At 37.7% G+C, this 12,291-nt stretch overlaps 3 protein-coding genes across 3 annotated transcripts; 1 reads left to right on the top strand and 2 right to left on the bottom strand.

The window, feature by feature from the left end:
- Positions 1-49: 49 nt before the first annotated feature.
- LOC112558185 (SCF E3 ubiquitin ligase complex F-box protein grrA-like) lies at positions 50-5,106 on the bottom strand. Its single transcript, XM_025228476.1, has 7 exons — positions 4,533-5,106; positions 4,264-4,396; positions 3,771-3,898; positions 3,035-3,296; positions 2,343-2,456; positions 1,927-2,023; positions 50-1,367 (listed from the first exon to the last, which is right to left on the bottom strand). Exons 1-6 carry the CDS (start codon positions 4,785-4,787, stop codon positions 1,992-1,994), a joined length of 924 nt encoding a protein of 307 aa, XP_025084261.1. The 5' UTR covers positions 4,788-5,106; the 3' UTR covers positions 50-1,367; positions 1,927-1,991.
- Positions 5,074-9,963, bottom strand: LOC112558167. Its single transcript, XM_025228450.1, has 5 exons — positions 9,466-9,963; positions 9,019-9,163; positions 7,226-7,342; positions 6,666-6,815; positions 5,074-5,790 (listed from the first exon to the last, which is right to left on the bottom strand). Exons 1-5 carry the CDS (start codon positions 9,720-9,722, stop codon positions 5,110-5,112), a joined length of 1,350 nt encoding a protein of 449 aa, XP_025084235.1. The 5' UTR covers positions 9,723-9,963; the 3' UTR covers positions 5,074-5,109.
- A 142-nt stretch (positions 9,964-10,105) lies between these two features.
- Positions 10,106-12,233, top strand: LOC112558191 (transmembrane protein 267-like). The gene is made up of 2 exons (XM_025228483.1): positions 10,106-10,588; positions 11,564-12,233. Exons 1-2 carry the CDS (start codon positions 10,295-10,297, stop codon positions 11,897-11,899), a joined length of 630 nt encoding a protein of 209 aa, XP_025084268.1. The 5' UTR covers positions 10,106-10,294; the 3' UTR covers positions 11,900-12,233.
- The last annotated feature ends 58 nt before the right edge of the window (positions 12,234-12,291 follow it).

Below are 12,291 nucleotides of genomic sequence, written 5' to 3'. Positions count from 1 at the left end.
TAAGCCATTGTTTTCTTGTATTTAAAAAAATTAATTTCAAAAACACAAACACAAGGCAACATTTTATTACAGATTCTACTCTTATTTCTAAAATAATCTGTAACTGCCTTAAACTGATGTATCTTGATATGACAGTAGACATGCAGTAACTAGTTTCAATAATGCAAGAGGCCGAAGCGATACTGTGACAGCATCTGAGGATAGAAAAAGAGAGGGGGTTACCTTTCTAAGCAAGGTGAGAAGTGGGACACTGATCCTGGCTTTTGACTTTAGTCGTGCAACAAACAAAATTACACAGTAATTTCCCCCCCTTTCCAGCTGACCCATGGCTTGTCACTATGACCTTACTGTTTAAGATATTTAGTAGTAGTAGTGTTTATTATTTACTGCTTCTGTGACATGGGCATGTAAGACCATTGGCTCATCACATGGCCTTAGACATCGCAAACCATTACAAATAAGTGTGGAAGAAAGTATGGTCTCGACATGCTTTTTAGTTGCAGCAAGACAATCCTGTCATGGATAGATGATCCTACACTATCGCAGCATTGTTTATACATCGTTTATATATTGTTTATACCTAGTTAAAGTGGCCAGAGAAAAATTCAAACCATTATGGAGTTTGTTTTTGGGTGGTTGAGGGGGTGATGATGTGGGGGGATCAGGTTTAAAAGCAATACCTGCTAAGCACTTCATTGCATAGTCTACTTTGCATAAGCACTAAAAACAAATATCAAAGTTTTGTTCACAACAAAGCTAACATACACTGTTGATGATTCAGCTATTTTGTGCCTTAAAATTTCAAGGCATCATGTGCTTTTTAACAAATATCCCAAGTGTTTTAACATTCTTGTTACAAAGCAAGGGCTAATTGCACATTTCTGAAACTTGACCTAACCTTGTTCTAAACAAGCAAATTAAGAAACATAAAGTTCTTAAATCGTGTTGTTTGCTGTTTCTTTAAAGCTGATTAGCAAAATAGATTTCATGCCTAAAAGTGTTTAAAATTAGAAATGTGCAGGTGGCCCCAGGCGTCAAAAATAATAAAAAGGCCATGAAGATTGTCTTGAGAAAGGTAACATTTAAGAAACAACATCCCATAAAAATTATGTTGCAGCAATGTATGTAGTAAGTATGGTGGTTCAGGGTCAACGAGATGGCAGAAATAACTGTCCAGGACGAGCAGAGAACAGAATGGGCATAACAGGTTCACCATAATAATCAACAATAGCCAATGAGCCCTGGCACACTGCAACAATCTCCTGTAAGTGTCTGTCACACACGCTATCGCAATAGTGCAGGTACAGGCTGCGCAGGCTGGTGGCATATGATGTGCTTCGCTGTGGCATGAACAGATCTTCAGGATCCTGAAAAGATTCAACAGGTATCAGTGAATGTTATCAACAAGTTCACACAAAAAGAAGGTAATGAACTGAATACTTCTGAGAACAGATAAGACAGGAAATTGGAAATGAAAATAGTGGTCTTTCGCTTTATGACAATTACAAGGTGAAAAGAAAGGATCGTGATCAATAAAGTAATTCCTCTCCCAACTCAAATTCATTACATACATTCACTAGTTTCAAACTTTGATTTCAACCACCATGCATATACTAAATATTGGAAAGGCTCTTCAAAAGTAGCACAGCTAAAAAATTACCCTTTTATCCAACTGTATCTTGTATCAGACACTGTGCTAAAATCTCAGATTTATTTAAATTGAAATGAAGATAAGTCTCTGCAATTTTCCTAAATAACCATCATTTATGCACACCTGCATAGCATGCAATGAAAATAGTTCTGTAAACATCCTAGTTCTGCTATGCAACTACAGTCAAAGCTACACAAACATTTCACATTTCTGAAAAGAGTTCAAAACAAAAGATTGCATGTGAAAATAAATGTGACTCAATAAAGCAAACACACTTCATCAGATGAATCAAGATCAGCAGCTGGTGCTGTTGCTTTCCGTACAAGTAATTTGTAACGTATCAGGCCTGACACTTACGCCACCGATCCAGATCTGAAGAAGAGAATTTTAAGTAGTCATCTTGTTTTTGCTATAACTTTGTTCAATCAAGAAAATAGTAACAAAGTCATTACTATAAATGTGCAGCAGCATGTATCTAGAAAAAAACTCCAACAAATCATGTCATCCTTTATAATAGCAAGCCACCTGTGGGCAGTTATTCTACTGCCATCACAAGCTGCATTCATTAAGCATCACACACTGTTCATGTTCTGTGGAAAGTGATAGCCATGAGCAAAACTGCATATAAGATTGCATTTAACGCTTGCAGGAATGGCAGGATATGTTTTTTAATCAACATCATAGTCCTTACCTGCAATTATGGGTAAAAATGAAGCTGATGTGATGCGCTTTAAGCCTGTAAGCTCTGCGGTGTGCAGCCAGGGACATGACACAAGCAGGGCATAGATTGAAGTGTCTGTCAACTCTATATGGAGAAGGCAAGTTAAATTAATGAAGACAACATTAAAAATAAGCAAGAAGGTGTCAACATCAATGATGCTTCTGGTAAACTCTATGTTGTTAACATTCACAGAGATTCTTACAAAGATTTCTCCCTGCTGTTATTCTTTTGCCTGTACTCTATTGCATCACACAGACATCTATACATGAACACTTTGGGGTTTGGTAAAAAACATTTACTAGCTACATTTTACATGACCCTCTTAGCTTCCTAAGCCATAATGAAAAGTACATTCTATTAGCTGTCGTCTTGCATGAAAAAACTCAGAAAAAAATAAAATTACATTCACGTTTTAAATTATGTATGCCTTAGATGCAGTGAGCATTGCACCACTGCCACTAAACATTCAGCATCCGACTGAACATTGATGGTTTAGACGCAGTCACTTTATACCATTTATATCTTGAAATGAGACTGAGACTCGATCAGACTCACATCAAAGTCACAATTTGGATAATAAATGTACTTCTTACTTGACCTTCTAAATTGACCTCCAGCTTGAATCAAATTATATCATGAGTTAACAAAATAATGTTCCTCACCTGAGTTCCAGCTTAGATCCACTGATTGAAGCTGTTCCAGGCACCCAACAAGGGCTGCAACTGCAGCATCAGAAATATCTAACACACAGGACAGTCCAAGAACGGTCAGCTGTGTGCAGTGAGTTGCAATGATTTCTAAAGTGTGATCGCTCACAGGGCACTGACGAAGGTTGAGGCGGGTAAGCTGTGAGCACTCCCTCAGTGCAGTGTTGAGACTGTACTCCTCAATGTTCTCACACCAGGCCAAGTCAAGAACACGAAGCTAACAAAAAAAAAAAATAAATAAATGCCTAAAAACAATAAATGCTGGCAGCAATGAAATAAAACAGAAAACAAGGATGTATGAAAAACAAAATAGCTGGTGACTGATGCATGGAAATGTATATGGAAACTGAAAGTGACTAACAATTGTGACAATTTAGGGAAGGTATAACAATGACACACATCAAGTCATACTGCATTTCTGTAATGCCACAAAATGGGTACATTCCTATAACATTTTCTTGAGCATATAATGTGTGAATGAGCACTCATATGGCAGTGGTCTGTATGGATGAATGAAAGCATCCAATTCATATTTCTTTAAGCTACTGCTTTAGGGCCCTTCTTAACCACACTTCTTTTTTTCTTCTTATACGTTCAATGTCTGTGAAGTAAGATCCTCAGCAAAACTAGGGATGCAGCAAAGGCTGTTTATACTATGATCATGTAACACCTGAGGTTCACAAATACTCACATGTTCTGCAATCCTGCCAATGCTCAACAGAAAGGGGTGGGAGACACATGTTTCTGACAGCAGCAGTTCTTCTACCTTTGGGTTATTACATAATGGCAGTAGTGCTGCATCTGTGAGGAAGCATGCACCTGTCCCACAAATTCAGGCAGTATATGTACAGCTATGTACAGGCATCTTTTTCTATAGCATCTCACACAATGCACCTGACTGCATGCATTAAGAGAAGAAAGAAGTAAAAGTCTAGGTATATCAGTAAGAGCAATTTTATTTCCCATAACTCCACACACACACTGCGTCTGACTGCAGTAAAAGAAGTAAGTAAAATAAAACTCTACTATATCTTTCTCTTTCTTTTTCTTTCTTCTCTCCCTCTTTCCCCTTTACCTTTAAAAGTCTAGGTGGAGCTATTTTCTTCTCTCAGATTTTTAATTAAAAGAGACAAAGAGAAATCTTCTGTAGTTAGCACAAATGATGCAGAGAAAAACTCTTTAACCTGTAAGGTCAATCTTTGTCAGATTTTTACAGGTGCTGAGTAGTTGAAAGACACTGCTATTGGCAAGACTTTCAGCTGCATCCACTGTCAGCTCTTTCAAGTGTGGTAACCGATGTGCAACAACATCCACCACCTGTTTTGAGTAAGCATCCATCACTAATGTTGTTAATGCCAACATACCGGTAAAAATCAGATGAAATATATGCAATCTGTCAATAAAAAGATATATGTGCACACACACATACGCCAGAAAAAGGACAAGAACTCACCATGTTTATATCAGGGGAGCTCTCAGAACACAAAATGATGAGACTACACAGAGCAGAGTTGGCAGATAGGCACCTGTCAAGACATGCTACTCCAAGTGAAAGGTTGCCATGACCTTCAAAACACCTTGATCCTATACACAAATGCTGGAGGTTTGGTATGAATACAGGCTCTGTTTCCATCAAGTCGGTCACTATAGATTTGCTGTCTGCCATCTTTTCCAGAGAGGATACTGGTGCCACTTCTGATGGAATCATGCTTGTCACCTCTACTCTTGTTGATGAAACATTCACCTTGACTCTACCTTCATCTGCTTCTGATGCTGATGTTGTTGCCTTGGCTGTGTTTGTCACCACTGCTATCGAAGGCAGCTCTGGCTTGACTATATCTGCATGATGGTCATCATCTGCTGAGGATGTGGTAGGCTGTGATGTGTGGCTGTCGCAAGGCACAATCACTATTTCAGTGGCTTCCTCTTTAGGACAATCAGATGTGCCAGATATGGACTTTCCAGTTTGCACAGAGTTCCACAGCTGTCTCTCACTGCTTACAGCTGTGTCACTGGGAAAGCACACAGTTTCACCAATCTGACCTGGGCTGTGTAGCTGGTATGTCCTGCAGGGAAGACACGGAACTGGTACTAGACTTCTGGCTTAGCCTGCTGGTTAGTGTTTGGCTAGGTGGTTCCAAGATGGTTGTGGCTTCATCTGAGTCCTCTAGCACACTTCTCTCTTGGGAGTTCTTTCCAACCTGGTCACATGTTTCTAGGACATGGGGAATTATACCACACTCTTGTTCCCCACTTTGGACAGAGCTTTGAGGTAAAGCACTCTGTACAGCTGTATCCTCCAGAGTCCCTACTGTTGATTGCTCCACAGCCTTTGCATCCTGTCTGCTGCTGGAGGAACAGAGCAGGAACTCTGATGAGATGGATGTCCCATGCCCTTTCAACACTGCATGCCCTTCAGATATCCCAGTCTCTTCAGATGTTGTCTGTCCTTCAAAAGTCACCTGTCCTTGAGATTCTAAACCCTGATCACACTCAGGCTTATCAAAGACATTGAGAAATTTTGCTTTTATCTCATTCTCGGCTTCAATGGCTTCTAGATGATGACAAATGGTGTGAAAGCTAGAGAGTTCCTGACGCAAGGAACTGGTGAGGGTGGGATCTGCTCCAAACGATTTCTCAGCATCTAGCATAAACTGCACAGCAGCTGGTAAAGACAAAGCAGATAGGTACAGCAGGGCTGTGAAGTCCACCTGCAAAAGTTTAAGCACAACATGCAGATTGGTTATGATGCAAATGAGATGCACCTGGTACAAAAGAAAATCATGCAAAAGGAACTAAACTTATGCAGGCAAACTTATGGCATGAGACATAGTGCACACATAGTCCTGAAATGAACCTCTTAACAGGCTTCTGGGCTAATATATATGCTGGTGTGAATGTACACACATCTATCTATGTCCTGAAAGATTTACAAATAGATAGGGAGCTTCTTCAGTCCACAAAAGATAATTTGTGCTTTCTTTTTAATGTTTTAGTTTGTCTTCATCTTATGGTTCACCAGGAATGATTGCCATATAAACCAAATCAAGTCAAATTGAGGGGAAAAAAATGTAAAAATCTTTGTCTGTATGTTTTTCTTTGTAACACCTCCATCTGTTCCTATTAATTGAACAAACCTGTTAGTTACAAACTGTTAGAAGAGAAAGGATTTTTTGACTTGGATATTTTTCTTATCACCACCTGACTTGTGTATGTATACTCATACTCTTCTGCTCAATAATATAAGAAAAAAAGAATACCAAAAAATTCACAAAGAAAGAAGAAATGAAATTAGAAATATCTGCTCTCAAGTCTTCCACCCATGATGATTATAGAAAGTGTCTTCTACAAACAATGCAATAAACAACATTTTAAAAAAAGCCTATGAAAATAGAAAAACACAGCTCAGATGGATATAGGAGTAACAAAGAAAATGTGAAGTGACAGCTATTCAACAGAATGCCTCTCACAGACAAAGTTATGTAAGCACAGGACTTGTTTACAAATGTCTTATCTCTAGGGAGAAAAAAATACAACAAACCTTCTTAAGAAACTGCAGTCAGTTTTTAAAAAAAAGACAACTTACACCAGTCCAAGAGATGTTAAGACTTTGTAAAGTGTTTCCTGTCAATGAACATAGATGTCGAACACCAGTACTGGTCAGCTGTGAACAACCTGACACATCTACACTCACTAAAGAACATGCACACTTAGAATCTGATCCTTGGAAATGCTTCTGCAACAGATATCTTGTCAGCATATATTTTCATCCATGCAACTTCCGTTATGAAATTCTTTACAGGTCAAACATAAGCTAGGGATGCTGTTCATAATGGAAATGTTAACATCTTCAAAGCTACATTAAATGGGAGAGGTGAAAGTGTGTGTTAATTAGACATTAACTAAACTGACTAAAATGATACTGCATATTTGACCTCCTTCAGAGCAAATGTGAGAATATTAACTGTGTAATCTTGTAATGAACTAAATCAAATCACTGAAAAAATGTGCTTAAGTGAGTTGTAAAATACCAGCCTTAAAATAGAGAGAGTGGCAAAAAATTTAAACTGAATATTCTTCCTTTTGGTAACATTTTTTTATAAGCAGGTCAACTAAAAAGTTAAAAGAAAATAATTCATTAATTACTTTGTTAAATACTTCACGCCTCAGCTGTTTGCTAGCATCAGGAAGAAAGGCAGCATTTGTGATGTTTGTGTTGGCAACATTCAGATACCTCAGATAAGTAGCTTCTCTAAGAATTACCTAAAGCAAAAAAGAAAAAAATGTATTGTTCTCATTATTGCTCATTCTTTATGATAGTTCAAACTATCCAATCGGCATTGCTTTGTTATGCTCAAGAATAGAAACCTATTATCACTAAAAGCTTAGTGAACAATAATCCCTTTAGCATAATTAGTGAAAAAACAGGCCTTGTTTTACAGAGTTTTCTGCCACTCAAGACACATGGATGGAAGGAGCATGTTCCCGTTACGTGACACAAAACTTCAAAATGATGTAAATACAAAAATACATTAGGAGAGACTGGAAGAGGTTATGAAGAGGTGTCCTTTCCTAGAGTGAGTACTGTTTCCTTGTAACTTGTGCTGTCATCTGATTTCTATTTAATCCTCTGCATCATGTTCTGTGAGTTTGCAGATTGCTGATGTGTTGATTGGAAATGTGAACTGCAGGTGAAATACTTTTTGAAACAGTGAATAAACCAGAGGGAAAATTACTTGTTTGGTATATAGATAAACAATTTGGCAGGGAGACTGGTAGGAACACAGGTAGATATACATGAAATTGCTTTTTCACTTCTCTCTCTCTCCCTGCCACCTTTATTCCTGCCCTAACCCATTTGTATCAATAGTTTCTCTCCCTCACACATACAATCTCCACGATACTTGACATTCAAGGAAGAAGTATGATATGCTTTATCTGCTAGCTAACTGGGGGCATAAAAATATGTAATGTGTGATTTTCTACAGATTTTGGTAATGACCGGTTATTCTAAGAAGTTGGTGTTGAGAAACCTTTGGTGATAAAATTTAGAGATCGACGGAGGGACATCTGTTGTTAAAAATGGTGTGCTGGCATTCAAAACAGGTCTTAATTTGATATGTATAGTAGTTTAAAAAACTGTAAAGAAAAACAAAAAAAGAAAACTTTATGCATACTTTTAAATGGGAGTACCAGAAATAAACAGTTATACGAACAGTTTCTCACCAATGTCCCTTCTGCCCAGGTATGGTAAAGGATGGAGTTCGTGTTTTATGTACATTATGTACATTTTACAGACTTAGGAGATAAATACTGCAAGACACTGAAGGAAAATGCTCATTAGCACTAATGAGTTGAAAATTAGGCAACATTCATGACACTGGAAAAATGTCATTTGACAATAAGTTGTTAATTTTTTTTCTGTAACCACTAGCCAAGATAATTTTTTTTTTATGCTGTAGGGTGAGAAACTGTTGGAATGTTCATATTTGGAGGTGAATATGCATATATGGCGATAAGAAAAAAAGAGAAATAGAATTAGTGGGATAGCCCAGACTAAGGCTGGTATTAGTGGTAGATAAAGTAGGAATTTATTTATGTTTATTCATGTCTGTGTGAGTGTGTGGGAGCTTTTAAGCATTTCAGTAAGCAGATGACTGTGTGTTTATATTTGTTTGTGTGTGTATGTTTTGCTACCTGATGTACAGACATTTTGAGAAGTTCTGCTCTTTTATTCATAATTTATTTTTAATGTCAAGCCACATAATATGACATAAATATGGCCACACTGAGTGAATTCCAACACTTTTGCTGTTGCCAATATGCTTAAAGCAATAAAATGTGTCATCTCTCTCTCTCACACTCTCTTTCTTGAACTCCAATAAGTAGATTTACACAAGTTCATTGCTACAAACCAAATTAATACCATTTCAGCTTACATGGACATTTTGGTCACTAAGAGTGACACAGGAGTCCAGGTCAAGCTTCACAAGGTGCCAAAGATCTGAAGAACACAATGACACCAACTGATCCATTTCTAGGTGCCCACACTCCCTCAGAGACAACTGCTGCAGATTTCTGCACCTGTGGCCAGTATATCAAGCACACAAAAATTTGTTTCAATATTCAATGCATTGAATCTTGACCAAACTACTAACTGAAGATAAAAAAATACTATTATTATTTTTCTTTTATCATTCTTTATAAGCATAAAAATGAATAATTAAAAAACTAACAAAAAGAGATAGCGGGGGGGGGGAGAGATGAAAAAATGGAGTAGATTATGTTGTGGAATAACATAAGGTACCACAAACATAAAAGATATTTTTAACATGGTTTTTATTTCTCTTTTACATATCATACCCTGTATTTATTAAATAGCTTGCCTTTTTAGTACATGAAGAATATCTTGAGGTGTTAATTTTATGCATTTTACAAGACTCAGATTTCGGAGATGCTGAGGTGCTAACGCTGTAACCATCCGTCCTGTCACACGATGTGGGTACATCTGCAAAAGAAACTGCAGCACGCCTTCCAGCTCTCCGTCGACTTGCTGAAGCCATGGTGACAGGTGGCTTGAGTTCAAGACATGAAGTGCACAGACCAGCTTTGCGATGTATTTCAAAGGCAACACTCGATCCATGATCTAGTGAATATAGCCATGGTGATCCGAATCTTGCATATAAATTAGCAGACAGCATGGAAAAATCTAAAGAAGAAAAATATAAACATAGACAACAATTTTTAAGCAAACCATCTATTTAAGAAACCATGATTCTTATCATTAACTCGTCAGTCACAACTGAAAAACAAAACACGCTCTCCGCGAGCTTCTGCGTTGCTGTGTGTCAGACTTACACCCCCTGAATGACTATTCCGCAGAACTGGGAATAGTTGCCAAACGACTAAAACCTTGTAGTTTTCATTGAAAAGTTTTGACTAGCCTTTTTTATCATGGTAAAAATCATATCAATTTATTATTGAAATTACTTATGACTTATGGTTTACCATTATTTCATGCCACGCCCATCCACGCGCGGTCCGCACTCGGGACTCTTCGAGTCATTCTCGGGTGGTCGAGTTTTGCATGTGTCGATAGCCATCAGAAGCGGAGAGTAGTCAAATGTCCAAACATAAAAGTATATAATAAGAAGACACTGCATGTAAACTAAACCCGAGAATTAGTTTTAATGCCTCCAATCTGCGACCACTGCAATGATTCAGGAACTTAACTGCACTAAGACATGTCAAATTTTAATATTTAGTGGCTTGTTAGCAGGTGTTTGTTACACCGGTGATAAAATCGTTTTCAGCGTTGCTACCTCTGATATGTTGCGGCGTGCAGCAGCTGACAGCGCTATACATGGGCTTATTGGTCTCCTGTCTTGGGCAGTTGTGGTGTCTCCAGGTCTGAAGTTTGATACCTGGCTGTCTTGTGGACTGTGTGGACTCTTAGCATGTTCCGTTGACATTGACCATTTTATAGCATCAAGATCTCTTAATCTAAAGGTAAACATTCATAAAATATCAGCACTTTAATATACAGTGTTATGATAATGATGACATGGTAGAAAGGTAAAGGTCGGCTCCTAACCTTTTGAGGTCGTTGGGGAGTGAGATGTTAGAGACCTCATTTTGGGGGGGTCAGCTTTATGTGAGGACTTTCTATCTACTCTTCACCCGTATCTTACCTTCCCTAACACTCTATGGGGTCAGGTGCCTATTCCTGACTTTTGGGTCAGGTGGGAAAAGTAATCAAATGGATATAGGAGTAACAAGTATGCTTTTAATTAAGTTTGCTGTGCATTGAACCAGCCTTCCGCTCTTAGTGGAGATGCAAGTTCTCAAACCATTCAGCTATGGGAGAAGGGAGGATTCAAACAGGATTTTTTTTTTAAATTTACCATCCCAACCTAATTTGAAATTCATTATTTTTTCATTTATTTTAAAATTAAAAGAAATGCACTTCACATTTTGGCAGACGGGCTGGTCTGCAGGCTGTACTTTGCCTACCCCTGATATGTAATAAATGTGTGATTTTTCTAGCGCATAATCATGCTCACGAAAGAGCATGCTCTCAGCATTAACAAGTGAGAGACATGGACAGAATATGAAGAAACAACTATAAAGACAATAAAAGACAAATATAGAGGACACAAAGAGGAATTGAAGAATAAACAGTAAGGATTGAGTGTCATAAATCTGCATTAGAAGATTCACAGGCAGATTAGTCAATTTGACAATAATTACCACTCTTGACAACTGTGTTGACTGGTGTAAGGAGTTATGTTTTAAATACATAATTTAGTTTATTCCTTGTTGCTCCTTTGAAGAGCATAGGGCTGCTACAACACCTCACCAGTGGACCCAGTTTATATACATATATACTCACTATATGAAAGAATAAGTGCATGAGACATATTTTAATTAACTGATGTATTATGGTATAATCTTTTATTTTTATTTTTCTTTTTTTTTTGTTAGGGTGCCCTGAACCTAAAGAACCGCCCATTTTTTCACTCTACCACCTTGCTGTTGATTGTAACTGTGATGATATGGCTGATGGCATCAATCCTGAAATCCATCAAGTTAAAGAAGCTAACACTGATCTACGCTACTTCTTGGCTTACCCATCATCTTAGGGATGCAGTTCGCCGTGGACTCTGGTTCCCTCCACTAGGTAGCTCTCCTCCTGTTCCAGAAGTTTTACATGTTAGTGGTACTGTTGTCCTTGCATTATGCATGCATTTATTTTATTCTTTTTATTTTCAAAAGCTGGCGACTGATAACCTTCTAGTAATTAAAGGTGATAATGTGTGATATTTTGGATTTTTACCATGCTTCTACATTAGTATAATTTTGTACATGGAATTGCAGTTGGAGCTGGCCAATTTTTGTACATGTTTCATGTACAGCTTTAATGTTCTAAATGGAAAATAAGTGAAAATTTGGAAATACTTTCACATCTTTGTTTTTAAAGATAATCTAACATATCAAAGAGAGCAGAACATAGCTAGGTCACCAGTAGGTTTTGTTTACTTCAGGTCTCATTGCAACATTTTTGTGCATTATTGGGTTAAGTATTGAAAGGTATGCTGTGCATCATCTTTGTTTCACACAACTGCTAGTCCAGAATTATAAGGAATTATGTGCATCATAGCCTTTGTTTATTGCACTTGGCTTTGAAGCAGAGAAAGGCCCAGGCCCTGCAA

Source organism: Pomacea canaliculata, linkage group LG2, assembly GCF_003073045.1.
Source record: "Pomacea canaliculata isolate SZHN2017 linkage group LG2, ASM307304v1, whole genome shotgun sequence".
Lineage (NCBI taxonomy): Eukaryota > Metazoa > Mollusca > Gastropoda > Architaenioglossa > Ampullariidae > Pomacea > Pomacea canaliculata.
Note: the sequence above shows the minus strand (reverse complement) of the source record. Positions and strands in the feature narration are given on the sequence as shown.